Source organism: Melanostigma gelatinosum, assembly GCF_949748355.1.
Source record: "Melanostigma gelatinosum genome assembly, chromosome: 3".
Lineage (NCBI taxonomy): Eukaryota > Metazoa > Chordata > Actinopteri > Perciformes > Zoarcidae > Melanostigma > Melanostigma gelatinosum.
The window spans coordinates 27,829,043-27,844,867 of record NC_136636.1 but is presented as its reverse complement, the minus strand read 5'-3'; the positions used below and the strand labels follow the sequence as shown (position 1 = coordinate 27,844,867).

General features: G+C 43.9%; 2 protein-coding genes across 4 annotated transcripts; both read right to left on the bottom strand.

Moving 5' to 3' along the window:
* Positions 1-1,229: 1,229 nt before the first annotated feature.
* On the bottom strand, positions 1,230-3,497 carry LOC306797452 (uncharacterized protein; the record flags this gene model as incomplete). The annotated part of the gene is made up of 2 exons (XM_079296818.1): positions 1,230-2,601; positions 3,311-3,497. 2 exons carry the CDS (start codon positions 3,495-3,497, stop codon positions 1,808-1,810), a joined length of 981 nt encoding a protein of 326 aa, XP_079152944.1. The 3' UTR covers positions 1,230-1,807.
* Positions 3,498-5,223: 1,726 nt separating this feature from the next.
* On the bottom strand, positions 5,224-15,285 carry zc3h11a (zinc finger CCCH-type containing 11A). Of its 3 annotated transcripts, none has more exons than XM_079265876.1 (17): positions 15,180-15,285; positions 13,527-13,598; positions 12,595-12,718; positions 12,362-12,481; positions 10,857-10,980; positions 10,563-10,745; positions 10,392-10,457; positions 10,101-10,271; positions 9,561-9,638; positions 9,373-9,471; positions 9,168-9,227; positions 8,577-9,068; positions 8,373-8,443; positions 7,778-8,288; positions 7,505-7,665; positions 6,871-7,067; positions 5,224-6,476 (listed from the first exon to the last, which is right to left on the bottom strand). In XM_079265876.1, exons 3-17 carry the CDS (start codon positions 12,646-12,648, stop codon positions 6,257-6,259), a joined length of 2,607 nt encoding a protein of 868 aa, XP_079122002.1. In that variant the 5' UTR covers positions 12,649-12,718; positions 13,527-13,598; positions 15,180-15,285; the 3' UTR covers positions 5,224-6,256. The 3 variants fall into 3 exon arrangements, with proteins under 3 accessions (XP_079122002.1, XP_079122001.1, XP_079122003.1); XM_079265875.1 differs by having other exon boundaries at positions 14,757-15,262; XM_079265877.1 differs by having other exon boundaries at positions 8,373-8,440; positions 13,527-15,262.
* Positions 15,286-15,825: the final 540 nt, after the last annotated feature.

Sequence of the window (15,825 nt, the reverse complement as noted above, 5' to 3'; positions counted from 1 at the left end):
GTCTATCGTGTCGTTTTTATGAATAATATGAATGGCTCGAGCTCTAGTGCTGCAGTGTCATGCTTGACATTTTTTGTGACTGGTTCTTGTCATTGTGTTAATTACATTGATTCTGACTTGTCCGTTAATGACGAAGCATCCCGTCATCGCGGAGTTATTTACCAAATGGTTTAATATGAATACATGTATTATTACACCAATAGAAACAAATAACCGTAGCTCAGTTGGACAACACAGAAGGCCCAGGTATATATTATACATTCTCACTCCCAGCTGGTCAAATACCGTCGCTCTGTCAGTGATCCAAACTATGACGCTCTAGGTTCCCTTCTTGCGTCAGTTTTGGACGTGTCAGGGACGGCTTGTCAGGTTCCATTCCTTACATGCATAGTGTCTGTTCAAAATAAGTTCCCGCCTTCAAAGGAAGTTAGGTTTAGGTAACAAAACCTACCTTGACATTACCTTGACTGACTAAAGACTCACCTCACTACCGAGTGATGAGACTGATGACTAGCGACTGACGTGACTTTTAGTTTGATTAGAGGTCTGTTTCAATCACAACAGTTAGCCTCACTGTTTCACACACCATGGACACACACACTGTAGTTTATTTTGTCCAAAACCCACATACACTCCTGCTGAAACAAATACTCACTGCAGCAGTAAATGTGTATTAATCCGCTGCTGAAAATACTCCCCACTTATCCCATAATTGCTCGCATGATAACAGAGTTGCCAACTTGTTGCACTTCATTTCAACTCGGATTTAAAGGTCTGCACCCAGGCGTTGTTTCACTGTAGTGATTCAATATAACAAAGTGCATTCCCTCAGGTAGCCTGCTGTGAATAGAATTAGGCTACTTGTGTGCACAAGAGCACCCTCAGACTGTGATGCTCTTTTTTTCTGGCTAATTCATATTCATAAATATGAACTAATACTGCCAATGATTGGTTTTATGTCTCCCAGTGTTGTGGCAAAATGACGAGAAGAGACGGCGAACTGGAGTTTGCAACCAGTGGGTAGTGTTTTAATAAGATCAAGCCAACATCAACCAGTTCAGTATATTGAAACGACTCCCCTGTACTGCTTTTCACAGATCACTCATATAGTCAAAATTCACGCCTCTTTCGCTGTGCTCACCTCTCAAGAATGTTCTTTGATTGGTGCCCCTGTGTCTGCCCCTAATCTCTTCTTAAGAATGTTGTTTGGTACCAGAATATGTGTTCCATAACACGTTATATTAACTGTTTACTTGTGATATGAGGTTTTACGTCTCAAATGATTCTGGATATTTTGACATAAGAGGAACACTCGTGTTTACTGCAATCATGGAAATTAAGATTGTAGCAACAGTTGGATTCAAAAGCTATATGATGATTTTATTCATCACCAGCCACATTGTCTTTATTGTTAAATTATTAAATAGCACTTGTGGTATCCTGCTTGTGTGTGTTGTGAGAAAGGCCAGCGACAATGTGGTTATAAATTGCCATTATAATTGACATGTTGGGTGCACTTGTTCTCATTTCCAGTTCTAAACACTCTCTCTACTCGTGTTGTGTGCCATGTCTGCACATCTAAGATATGAACTGCAGCTCAAAAGTCTCACAAAACTGTCCCTTTCATTCCTTTGAGAGTGTCCAACAACACAATCATTGGAGCGTAAATGGTAAAGTACCACACTTTATTGCACAAGGGACAAGACAGACAGTCACACACCATTATTGTACACTGTTTGCAGCTGACATTTGGCCACTTAAAGCCTTTCAGAGTTTACACATGTCAGGGTTAGTCTCCAGTCTTTGTTCACTTGGGGTGCGGCGCTCGGCCCCAGCCGGCCCTCTCTCTGGTGTGCAGCCTGAAGTGGGTGTTGAGGTGCGCCGACTGGTTGAAGCATTTCCCGCAGACGTGGCAGCGGAAGGGCTTCTCCCCCGTGTGGATCCGGTGGTGCCTCTTGAGCATGCTGACCGTGGTGAAGCTCTTCCGGCACACCGCGCAGCTGTATGGCTTCTCCTTAGTGTGCCAGCGCATGTGGACCTCCAGCTGGCAGGCGAAGCTGAAGCCCTTCCCGCAGTCCTTGCAGCTGTGCCACCTCTGGATGCTCTGGCTCGGGTGAGAGGAGCGAGAGGGCAGCGGCTTCAGGGATCTGACGTTCTTGATCTGCAGTATGTGTGCGCTCTGTTTGCCGTTTGAGCGCAGGAACCCTCTCGCCAGCTGGTCCATTCTCGGCGTCCTGTGACTCTTTGCGGCGCCGGTTCGAGAATCACCCTGAGCCGCTCTGCAGTTTGAATGAACAGTCACGGAGGGCGGTGAGCTGTCGGCCTCCCCGTCGCTCTCTGCCTTCACCGCCTGGGATGCGAGTGGAGCTGGGGACACGCTCTGTCTGCTGCACACTGTTGGTGCCGGTGGAGGATGTGACCTCTGCGGTGGCTCCACGCGACTACAGCTTCCTTCCTCCGAGTCGCTCGCTTCTTGTGAGCAATTCGCCTGACACTTTTTGAGGTTTGGCTCTTCTTTGATTTGCGCCAGCAGCTCCACGCCGATTCTACACTCGGACTCCCGTGGCTGAGCGTCCTCTTGGGGCTGGACAGAGTGAGGCTCTGAAAGAAACAGGAAACACCTTCATTCATGCTGGCTGTGTTTGCACGAGCATACCGTGTTGCTGTGATCTTTGCAGGGAGGACCAAAGAAACTGCTTTCACCTTTTAGCATGCCGTGAAAAAAAGGCTCCACTTTGTTTTAACCAAACTCCATTCAAAAAGGGTGTGACTTAAATGTTGTTTCATATTTATTCTCATTATAATCAACCCAAGATTTTTCGTTGCCAGTGTTTTGGTACACTTTGTAAAAAGAAAAACAAATAAGTTTAATGAAATCTTAAGTAAAGAGGTAAAAATGAAACACCAAAGTATGGTTTACATTTTATGCTTCCTTGTCATTTGCAAGTGTTGATTTATGTTATTCCTGCAGATTGAACCTTGAAATCATACAGGCTATTTATTAGACTGTAGGACACAATTTTAAATGATCATGTTATTGATAGGTTGTCCTGCTAAATGTAGCACACTGTTGAGGTGTTTGTAGTACGTGTAGTACTGTTATTGTTCAGTTTCTCCTATTGTAGATAGTTTCCATCTCACAAAAAATAGACACGATGTAATAATAAATAACGTATGACACATGCTGAGCGATGAGTACGAACACACAACTACAGCGATGAGTTAGAACGGACATATTGGGAGTGGGATTTGGCGTGACATCCAGCACTCAGTGACCAGAGCAGGTCGGTGACGGTCAGCTGGTCCTCACCTGGCTGCAGCAGGAGTCGCTGGACGGCTACGTTGAGGAGCCGCTTGAGCCGCTCGTTCTCCTCCTTGGAGCGCAGGATCTCGCTCTGGTACTCCGCCACCGTGTTCTTAACGGCGCGGAAAATCTCCTCGGCGGCCGCTGTCAGCCTGTCGTTGAGAAACGCGTTGAGCAGCTCCAATTTGGTCATGTTTTCTGATGATGTCTCCGGGAGGCGGAACGTCCTTCTGTTTACATCCACTGACCCGGAAGTAGAAGCGTACCGGCCACTGCGTCATGTTCAGAGCATGGGGGGGCTGTACCGCCACCTGCTGGACAGGGGACAGGAGACCAGTAGCAGGTTCAAAGACCCAGGCATCCCGGTACCGACAAGATCCAGGTTATACTTGTGCTTTTCACAAATGAGCGGGTGTTCATTTAGAAGCCATACATCAGGCCTACGTGTGGAGCAACTGTTTCAGACAGTCGTCCCTCTAATGGGCCTTGATCTAGTTGTAAGGCCTAAACTGAGAGACAGCGAGTGCGACTACTGACGGTGGCAAGCTTCAGTTCGGCGTCAGTCAGGATTCAGGACTGTGGCACGTCCCTGACACCTGACTGACGCTTGCCACAGGATCTTGGCTTTGCTGTCTAAACTATCAAATTGATTGAACATAAAGTATATTGTTACAAACCTGCTCGTTGCACGTGACAGGAGGGGAGACCAGTGACGTTAAAGTGCCAATGCAATGCTTTATTTGAAGTAAACACACACTACAACAACATTACTGCTGACAAACGAGCACGGGGTGTGGAGAGTCAATGCAGGAGTGAGTGGAATGTGTGGATGAGTGAGGAACGTGCAAGTGTTTGAAAAGGCAAAATGTTCACCCAGACCAAAGACTTTGACGGTGTGGATCCTAAGAGGAAGAGAGAGAAAATGAAAAGGGGCTGATGTTTGTTGTCTCTGTGGAGGCCAGATGGAGAAATAACACCCTCCTGACTGCAGGCTCCTGCTGAGTTAGTCCAGTGCAGAAAGATCGTAACAGTAACAGTCCATAAAGTATATGAAACATGTGTTTCATGAACTAACCAGAAAGAGACTCATTGATGGACAGAAAACCCGGGGCCAGGTAGTGATATTTCTGCATAGGAGTGCTGGTTTGTGTCTGGAGATGTCTGAAAGCTGCCATGTGTAGTTAGTCTGCTTTGTGCATTGTACTTTAATGAGAACTTGGAAAGTGACAGCATGCATTCACAATACACATAGGGACATTATGTCACTGTTCTTTGAAAACAGTTTCCAAACTGAATAATCAGTCATATGCTACATTCCATTGTTATGTCCCGGTCACCCTATTTCCCTATTAAGGGCTTCCATATTTCTCTGAAATGTGGAACTAAACTGATGTTCAATTAAGCCTTAATTTGTCTGGAAGCTTTTCAACAGTGACTTCTTTTCCCTCTGGAATAACCATTATTTTCAAGAATGCAGTTAATCATTTAACAGCTAGAGTTCTGTTTTGACTAATGCTTATGGATGCTGTGGATGCTTATGATCAGATCAAACTATCAGATCAAACTATCCCACCAGGTGTCGCTTTTGTGTTATTTTTTTAGTGGAACTATCTTTCATGGATTTACTGGAAATTCCTCCCCTCAAATAAATACTTACTACAGTTGCCAGTTGATGAAGTACCCCTCACTGACGCTACAGTAATGAACATTGGCCCTGCAATAAATCCTCCTTTATGAAGGTTACAACGCTCAGATCTCAAGATCCCCCCCCCCCCCCAACTTTGTGTTCATTTTGGAGAATGCAGTTCGTGGTGCTTTTGGTTTGTACAGCATTGTACAAAGAGGTGTTTTAATATTTGGTCACACCCATGTCGTTTACAATCTCATCTAATTCACATACCTTTGCCAGAACACTACTTTAAATCAGCAGCCATTATTGATCCAGCTGGTCATTAAAAGCACTTTTTATTACACAGTAATATGTACAAGTGACTTTGAGAGAAAAGGTCAGGGCAGAGCAAACTCGTATTAAGTCCAAAAAATTTGTTGATCTTTTCTCAGATCACATTCATAAAGCAATGCTAACACAAAAGACAAGAGAAGCAAAGACAGCGTTGAGTTCAAACAGTGTTGGGAACATACAAACACAAACGGTACCTGAGGTGTTCATCAACAAAGCCCAGAGAGCACGCACACATTTAGCCCAGACTAGTTCAAAGGATACCCACTGAATAAAATAACTGGTTAAAAAGATTAAATAAACATTTACATTTCTGTCAAACATTATAAAAACAGTAAAGAACAGCCACTGGCAGAAGGTGCTCTCCATGAGATCTGAGCCCCATACACCTGATGAACAGAACATGACTGATCATCCCCTCAGGCTGACCACAGCTTTGCTGACCTAGTCATCATTAAATTAAAAGTGATACGTTTAATTGTCATAATCTGGGAATCTGTCAACCCATCACAGATATAAAAAACAAAAACACTAGTAGTGGGGGGCACAGCAGGATTCATTATTTCTGTTCTCAGCTTGCTCTTCCCTTTGCATACACAGTATACAGATAAAACGACACATTCAGTAAGATTTAACATCTTCAAGAACTCCTGCTAAAGTGATGACGCCCTTAACATCTCCCAGCACCAAAGCTCGTTTACCACTTTCTCTTTTCAAGACCCGAAAGTTTGAAAATGATCATGAACAGACATGATCAAATAATAATCTTAGCCCTGCAAAATAACTGTCAGGGTGAGCAGATCACATGGCCAGGAAATAAAAAAGGAGAGAATATGTCTAAAAGGTAAAGTAATACAAATATAAACCGAAAGCTTAAAATAAATTGAACCTTTAGGAAAGTTTTTTTTTTCTTTCTCAAACGCTGCATAGTGGGTGATGGTCTTCACTTATGTGAACAAGACATGATTGTGGGCGGGGAGTAGATGGGACCTTCAGCTGTCAATCATCTCGGACAGTTCCTGCAGCAGGTCCTCCTCTCCGATGCCAGGGTCCACGTCTTCCTCAAGGTGGTCCTCGGTGAACTCGTTGATAAGCTCCTCAAAGTCGTCCATGGCCGAGGTGGAGGCAGCAGCGCTGGAGGTGGAGACGGTGCGGGAGGCGGCTACGCTCAGTCTGCGGGACTTGGGCTGGGTGGGGGTCTTCAGGACCGGGCTGAGAGGTACACAGAGGCGGGTTATTCATTTAGTGAGCAATAATGCTGCCTTCATGTCAGATGAAAAAAAAAAACCTCCACACATTTTTACTGGGATTGTCTAATCTTTCTACAAACACTTAAAAAAAGGCCACGGATTTTTACAATATTTTCAGAACCGTAAAAATACACCTTTGGAAGTAGAAAGCAATGGACAGATGTGAAGTTTTGTGTGAACGTGTTTTGTCATCTAATGACGGCAGTAAACACTGATGTATCCGAGACCTTTTTGTTTATTAAATCTAGACATTTTTTGGCAGGAGGACTGTTTGGAGCTGTTGCTCTTCATCAGATTGTTACCCTCCTCACTTGAGGAGAGATGATTTCATGTTCAAACTCTCTGTGGACCTTTACCTTTGGGGGACTGTACAGGCCTCGCTGGCAGCAGCAACTATTACGGTCTGCTTGGTGTCTTGGCTCAGACTCTGTTTGAAGACGGGGACAGTCTGGAGGTCCTCTCTCAGCGGGCTGGAGCCGGAGTCCAACAGGGTGCCGGGACTTCTGGGAACAGTAGAACTCAGCTGAGCCTCTGCATTAGAGGACGGGAACTCCTGACAATGGAAGAAAAGTTACTAGAGGTCAGTAACAGGGCTAGATGGTTTCGATTTAGATTATTCTTTAAATGTAAGATTAGATAACAATTCAATTATCTGTTGGCAGAATAAAAAAGGGAAAACTTTAAAAGACCAACTGTGTAAATGGCCGGAAAGAAAAAACATGTCAATGTGTGAAGGACAGGGTGAGTAGAAATGAGTAAATAAAAAGTAATGAATACAAAAAAACTTCAACACCAGGCTGGCATGATAAATACTTCCACAAAGTATTAGAAATAAATAGTAAAAATAAGGTACACTTACAAAAATTAGGAAATATATGGGAATATAAAAGCAAATATGAAATGTGACATTAAATTGATTTCAGATACATTTGAAAAGGTCTTGGCACATGCTCCAGACGGACTGATGAGGAATACAGCGAGTCAGCCTACCCGTCTGTCTCTGCACGCTGGCTCCTCCAGTACTGTGGAGGTGCTGTTCAGAGGTTTGACAGCAGCGACAGCAGACCGCTCTGCTCTCCTCCTCTTCTGACCCGGCTTCAGCTGCACTGCAGGCTTCACCACAGACAGCCTCACGTTCAGCTTGGGCCTCACTGAAAAGAAGGCACAGTCTGAGTGATGAAAATAGAGCTCTGTGAAACAGGTCCAAATCTACAGTGGGACAAACAGAAACATGGGTATGCATGACAGTTAACGGTGCAATACCTTTGGTATCTACAGTGTGGTCTGGGGATGTCTTCTGATTATTGTTCTGCATGGCTGGTGACAGTGCAGTAGAATTCCTTGTGTTTTTGTCTGGGACCTCCCTGGAGCGGCTGGGGCTCTGTGAGTCGGACTCGGCCTCCAGTGGAGAAGAGCTCTGCTTCACAGGGACTGAGGGGGCAGCTTTGACGGCAGCCCCTCTAGCACCAGGAGTACTGTTCAGAGTGGAAGCAGCCTTGGATCTGAGGGGAATCGGTTTACCAACGGGGAGCTTTTGGGTGGAGAGGGTAGAGTCAAGGGCCACAGTGGTGGAGGAAGGTGATGAGGAGCCTGAGCTCGTCAGACTGACTATGGCAGGAACCTTCCTCTTCAGGGTTCCTTCATCGGTGTGTTTCTGAGAAGACTCTGCTTCTGCCGAGTCTCTGGCCTGCTCCTCCATTTCCTGCTTGCGGAGACGTTTCTCCCGCATGATCTCCTCAAAGCTCTTGACATTGTTACTGGTGGCAGCACTGGTCTAGAAAAGATACATGAATATTACCATCAGATGGAGTCAACAGAATAACGAGCTAACCGCAGGCAATACTGCAGCGTCAGTTACCTCAGGAGCAGCAGGAGTCTTCACTGAATTCTCTGTCACTTCAGCACTCTTCTCTGTTGTGACGTTGCCTGCTGAATGAAACATCAATTTCACGTTAGAAATTAGAAAACATGGCATGTATATGCTAATTCAGAATGCTATTCATCCTGAAAGACATGTGTCAACACACAGGGAACAAAAGTATAAGAGTAAGCGCTAACTTACTTTGGGAATTCAGTTTCTTGATGCGCAGCAGGCGAGGCTTCTTAGCATCGTTCTCCTCAGTATCTGAGCTCTTCTTGATTTCAGCCTCCAGGGTCTGCCGAACCTGGATCTTCCCTGCCTTCTCCCTGCGGATCTCCTCCAGAGTCTTTACTCTAACCTGCCCCACGTTTGTAGCCTCAGGATCAGGACCCGCTGTGTTAGACTCCCCCTGGCTCTTCTTAGGGTCGGGATCCTGTTCCTGTTCCTCCTGCCTTTTCTTCTTGGCACGAAAGACCTCAGAGAAGGTCTTAACATGGCTAACGGAGTCGTCTCTGATGGTGACGGCTCGCTTGACCCCCTTGGTAGTTTTGGTTCTGTTGATTTCTGGAGCCACGGCAGAAGGGTTTTCTTTTTGGCTCTGGGACTTTGCGGTCTTCTCCTGTCTGATCTCCTCCAGTGTTTTGATGCGAATCTGCTCAGGAGCTCTCCTCTTTGGCTCCCTGACAGTCTCAGCTGATGGGGGAGGACAACAATAAACAAGCTTTTAGTCAACATGCATGAGTATCGTCTTTCCAGAAAAAAGAATGGACAATGTCAGCCACTCATACATACCTGGTTGAGTGGGAGCAACAGACACAGCCAATCCAAGTCTGTCCTTAACAGGCTTCAGAGCTGGAAGAGAGAAAAAGGTTTTAATAGATACATTTTATTATTGTCGACTTTCTAATTATGAGCTCCAACCTGAACTCTTTAATTTTGACTGCAGAAACCAGGGTCCAAGTTCTGGACTTGTTGGTTGATGTGTCCTGACACTCACCTTTCTGAGGGGGCAGGAATGGCTCTTCCTCATCCACAACACTGCCCAGACGCCCAGCCAGACCCCTTCTTAGTGGGACTCCTTCTCCAAACTTCACATCTACAGCGAGGACAAGTCATGAGCTGTGCAATCATTACAAGCACTGGCATTCAATTCGTCAAGACGGTGGAACAAGAGTGCAAATGTACCGTTGTTGGGCATCTTCCTTCCAAGTCTTTCAGCCAAACTGCCTCTTGTTCTCCCAGTTTCTTCAAAGATGAGTGGGCCTACAATAACAGATTGAGAACAAGGTAATCATGATTCTATTTCTCTTTAAGACCATAAGTAACGGTTACTGTCCTATCAGTTCATCTGAAATATTTCTAGCAGTTCAACATTAACATTATTCTTTAGTTATCATGAGGGGAATATCCAGATATTTCATCTCATCGTCAGCCAAGTGAGATGCTGCTTCAAAGCCACCATGAGCAGTATACTGCAGTGCATAAGGCCTGAAATGAAGCTAGCATCAAGGTCATCTGGAGCCCAGGTACTGATATTTCTTTAAAACTTATCATACATAAAACATTTATGCTGGCAGTATCAATGTGAGCAAATTCATCGATGAAATCAATTCCTCAAAAACATTTCCAACAACATGAAATGAGTAAATCTAGGAGGCAGAATGACTCAAGAGTTGTATATCCAACTCCTCGCAATTCTGACAATCTCACAAATTCTATTTTTACCGTCTCCCGCCTCGTAGAAGGTTGGTCCAAACAATGACTGGATGTTTCCTTTCTCTCCATTGGCCGAGGTATCAGGACTCTGGATGGGGTAACCAGCTCTCTTCATGCTGGCCTTTAGGGCCTTCCTCAGCCGAATCTCCTCCAGGGTGCTCACTCCAAAGCTCAGTGAATCTGTCCACACACAACATACCCCATCAAAAACACTATCGGTCCATACGGGTCACACAGGACGTACGAGCTGTATAATCACCAATCATGTTTCCAAAATGTAGTGTGTGAGCGCAGTCTCACCTGATTTGGGTAGTTTCCTAGGAGAAGGGCCAACCTTTCCGTCTTCTCCCTCCTCTGAGAACTGGTCTGGAAACAGAAGACATGCGATTGGTAAAGACCACAGGGAATATCTGTCTCTAAATGAGGACGAGGCGAGACAAAGAAGTCATTTTGGGATCAAATCCAGCTCACCATCTTCATCCTCGTCATCGTCTGCTGGATTAATCACCACTGGTGGGTGGGTGGGGCTCGGTACTGGCTCCTGAGTTTCTGTCTTGATGACGCCTCTGAGCTGTGGATTGGCTGAAGTGGGGAGGGGGGCAGCGGGCGGGGGGGCTGGTTCCTCGTTTGGCTGTTCCTCCATTTTGCTTAGACCTGAGAGAATTACATTGATCATCATACTGATTTTTTACAGGTGGATTTTAAATGATCTTAAACTCTCTACATTTGAATTCTTAGTGTGTTGCTAAAGAAAAGTCCCCTCACTTCTATCAGGGGGGACAAACATGCCATCGATGCAGCGGGGCCTTTCGTGGAAGAAGGCACAGTGAGGCTTCTGGCAGCCGGCTGGCTGGTTCTCCCAATAACAACATTCCTCCTTTCGGTTTTTCTGTGTTGAAAGAGATAAACAACACGTTAAAGCGTGCATGGACGAGATGAGCCGATCACATCTTGATTGGATCTGTGTCCATTAGGTTACACCTATACATCCAGCAGCACAACTGAATTCATACAAAGTCAAAACCAAACATCTATAAGTTTAATCACTGATACACTTGATCTTGTTATTGTCGTAAGTCTGTGAACTTTGATCTATAATCTCTGATAACATGGAGGAGGAGCAGTATTTCAATGTATTGCAGATTTTAGTCCTCTACAGGGGAAAGGAGCTTGACGTGAATAGAATGTACTCTAAATAACAATGTAAACACACATCCATTTCTCTTTTAGGTAACAACTGTTTATGGAAGTTAATTATTACAAAAGCCTTTAATTGACTGTGTTCATTGTAATGCATACTGACAGGCTTGCAGGTTGATTGCCTTTACAGTACATGAAGTGTTCCTCCCAACAGGCCCAGGCCCACAGGAGGTTAATGGCCAGTCAAGACTAGGGTTGGGTATCGTTTGGGTTTTTTCCGATACCGGTGCTAAAACGATACTTTTAAAACGATACCGGTGCTTAAACGGTGCCTGAACCGATACCTTTTTCTTCAAATTGAACAATATATTAACTGTTAAAGTATACTATAAATAAATACAAAACACTTGGTTTCAAACTACAGCTTCAAACCTTTTAACTTCAAACTATGAACAATATATTAACTGTTAACAGTTTACAGTATACTTAAATATAGATAAAATAAATACAAAACACACACACACTGTTCACACACTACAGCAATTATTTTGCAGATATATGAGCATATTTGCCTTCTCTTGCAAAATAAGACCTCTCCTGACTTATTTTATTTTATTTAACCAGTTGGTGGGGCTAATGCGCCGTTTGCCAACTGCCACTACACCTCGAAAAAGAAGAAAGTTCCGCGTGCCTGTGTTGTGCCGGATGTCGATGGAGGAAGTCAGTAGCCCGCCAGCTGTTTGACAGATCTTGTTCTTTGTTCTTTTCAATAAATCATGGCCGAAGCTTCGTCAGAATGATGGAGGGGTTTGTTTCTAAGCGCGCACGGCTCGTCCGGTTGTAATAATATTATGAGTGAGGAGCGGAGGGCAGATGCTATCGTTAGCATCGGTCCTAGGACGAGCTAACCTAGGACAGAGTCATCAGAGTAGTGTAAAAAAGTATTTCAATCGGCGCAGGCACCGAAAGGAAGCACCGAAATCTGTGTTGCATTTTGGTCCGGTAGATACCGGTCGTATAGGAACCGGTACCATACGGGCACCGGTTTTCGGTTCCCAACCCTAGTCAAGACACACAGCCATGAGTGGGCAAAGCTTTCTTCAATTTAGACATATTGAAACAATGCATACCGTCATCTCCATGTGGCGAAACTTGCAGACGGTGCGGTAGCAGCGTCCCTCCTGCCAGAGGTTGCAGACGATCTCACTTCCCATCGCTGCCTCACAGTGTCTGAATGGGCAGCTGTCTCCCTGCACGGTAAAAGAAACACAGTAAGATCCTGCTCTTCCTTTTGGCCACCAGTCACTGTACGACTGGTTACACTATGTGTGAATACATGAGCTTTGTGCTCAACATTGCTTACTTTAGTGCAGGTGGAATAGTAAAAGAAGTAGCAGTCGTCTCCATGGTTGGTCATAGTAATGCTGGTCTGCGTCTTGAGTGGGGGAGGTGATTAGGTTACGACCTTTAACCCAGCAGCTGGTTCTCTTCAGTGCAAACAGGACAAAGCACAGCAACGCATCACAAACGGAAGCTTTTCTCCATTACATCAATTCACTACGAGTTCTATAACACAGCTGCACACGCACAACTAATACCAAAGAAGACTACATGTAGTTAGTTTATTTTCATACAAAATAGAATGACTTGTACATTTGGGATTCTTACTGGAATGAAGTGCAATATCATCACTACATAAACATTTTAGGTTTCACACGACCCATTGGGTTTTTACGTTCGTCTTGTAGTTCTCTCATACAGATTGTGAACATTTATGTGCTTTGAATGCAACAATTAATTAACAATTCATATGTAAAAACAAGGGCAAGAGAAGTGTATGTTCAATACAAATTTTAACCAGATAGGGAAAGTTCACAAATATGATCTGTTCTTTGACAAGTACCTGCATATGTGGAGAAGCAAAACTACCAGTGCAGGAATTGGAATTAAAATAATTGTATTTAACTTTAAGAGTGTTTCTTCAGGGAGAACCCCTGATTTAAGTATGCTTCGTTGCAAAGAGTAAAATATCTTTACTTAGGACTAATTCAAGAAGAGACAAAGAAATGATGTACGATATGAGATGTAAATAAAAAATAAAATAGATGACGCAAATTATTTTGTGATCTGTTGACCAATCAATTATGTTTTTCTAGGAATTAAATGCAGATTCTAAGTAATTCCAATTAAGATGACCAGTAAGCATTCACACATGTATTTTTGAGCCCTAAACAAAATAGAATGTATACAAACAAGCCAATGTTGATTTTGTTCTTACTCATGTGCCACATTTACCTGAGGTGGCTGAGAAGTTGTCTCCCTCTTGAGCGCAGTGCTGGTAGGGTATCTCCGTGGTGGTATGGAGTCCTGAAGGAACACTTGATCCGTGAGATAAGAGGAAAAGAGGGGTGGGTCGCCCAGAGACACTTGTCTTCCTACGACATTCCGTTTCTCAGACTCTCTGAGACATCTCCGCCAGACTGCTAAACATTACTGATGGTGAATGCAAGAGTCCTTTGGAGATTTTTTATTATTATTTTTTATTAATTGGTGAGACTAATGAAAGAAATAGGGAGGGGGGGGGGGGGGGGGCATCAACAGCCAGAAAATCCCCCAAAAAATGAATCCAAAAATGCTCAAATTGATGTGGCAAAAAGTGGATGGATGGTAGGTGGAAAAACAATCTTCGGCTTCTTCTTGGGCGTGGTGAATTTTGCACACCTGGTAACATTTGGGTGAAGGCAGTAGAAAAAAAATGTGGGCAGGATATTCAAGCCTCTAGAGATTTTCAGCCAATGCTGAAAAGAGAAAAAAATCTTCTGCCACTGTATTCTCATGAGGGGCAAGCTATCCATATCCAGGGATCCCCACAAAGTGGATTCTTTCAAACCTACAAATCAATCAAAAACACTCCCCAGGGAACTGAAAAGGTGTTATTAAGAGACAGACAGTTGTGCACAAATACACAGGAGACAGTTGGACATTTCCACACAGAGGTACAGTATGCTCTCAATCATGACTTCTGAGTGATCTAGACTTTAGTGCTAACAGGGGTCGAGGTCAGCGGACAGACTCATTGACTTTACACTATCTACCCATGGTTATATATTTTAAGTATCTAATCCAGAATAAGTCATAACTAACGTTTGGGAGTCTAGACCTGGGTTGTTTATCTGTCCTTAACATAGAGGCCTGAGTTCGACACTGATGATCAGCCTCAAGTACAACTCTGGCTTCCATCTTAAGGAACAGGAAAACTGCACACTACAGACACAAAATAGCACTTCCCCTGAAAGTAAGAAAGATTCACAAAGGTACTGAAGTTACTAACTCGCTTAATAAGTAACGTTACAACAAATACTTCTCCTGGAGCCACAACCACGAAGTTGTTAATCTAACGTTACAAGTTATCGTTAACTAGAACCACCAAAAAACATACGTGACAGGTCACCTTCAGTGTTGGCTCAAGCTTTGTGTTGTCAAAGCTTAAAACCCAAGACAGCCAAGAAAAGATCAGATACTTACTGTTGAATAATAACAAGTAGCCCAAAGTTGGCACGAGCGATTCCCCGCAGTGTTGGAAAGACACTACCGCTACTGAATGGAGATCGGCGAATATTAGCTAACGTTAGATAACGTTGGACAGATAAATAGACCAAATAATGTTAGCTACACAAACAATAGCGTGACTCTGGATTGGATTGCCAACCTGGCTAATACTTAATATATTGTGCTCATTTAGTTTAGGGTCATTTTAGCTTATGCTAAAGTTACATGGCAGAGGCCTACCTACACCACCAATTTCTCGCAACCTTAATGTTAGCGTTAAGTTAACGTTTGCTAACGCGAGCTAATTGACGGCTTTTGATGTTCTCCTTAGCCGAAGTATTAACACTACAATGTAACAACTAGATATATTGTGTAAACAAAATATGCGGTGTTAATTACCAGTTTCAGTTTCAAAAAAATATGTAAAAGTTGTATAATGTAGGAAAGATCCCGTCCCGGTTCGTTGACTGAGACAGACGCACGACGAGACCACAGCAAAATGGCGGCAGCGAGGAAAAAGCAGGAGGACAGCTCTGGGTGGGCCACCACCCACCATGCTGCATTCAGGTCAAAAGGAAATATAGTTTATTCGACCACTTTCATGTACTCCCATGCTGTGTGGCACTTTTCACACAATTCTGAGGGAAATACTGTGCTTTTTAGTTTATATACCACGATCATCGTTACCTTGATAATATAGGTACATTTTGCTGACAAAACTGCATCCGTCCGCACCACTATGTTGAATGCAAGAGTTTAATCTGCTATCATCACTGACTGCGTTGAGTGATAGTTCGCTCACATTAACAATATATGAGCTATTACGAGAGCTAGACCGTCTTAATTCCACTCACGATGCAATAAATAATATTCCCACAAGGGTGCAGTGTGAATTCATATTTCATGTCGCTGATATGCTTGAATACCGCCTTCATGTTAAGCCTGGAACGCACCATTAGGCCAATTTCCTCTATACTGCGAAAAGAAGGCGATATAAATATTTAACGTTTCAACCATGACATGAATCAGACCTAGTAAGTAATGA

Coding starts and splice junctions, on each gene's coding strand:
- zc3h11a (XM_079265876.1), bottom strand. CDS start 12,648: ATGACCAACCATGGAGACGACTGCTACTTCTTTTACTATTCCACCTGC. Junction 10,746..10,856: donor GTTTGTCCCCCCTGATAGAA/GTGAGGGGACTT, acceptor TAATTCTCTCAG/GTCTAAGCAAAATGGAGGAA. Junction 8,444..8,576: donor CAAGAAACTGAATTCCCAAA/GTAAGTTAGCGC, acceptor TGTTTCATTCAG/CAGGCAACGTCACAACAGAG.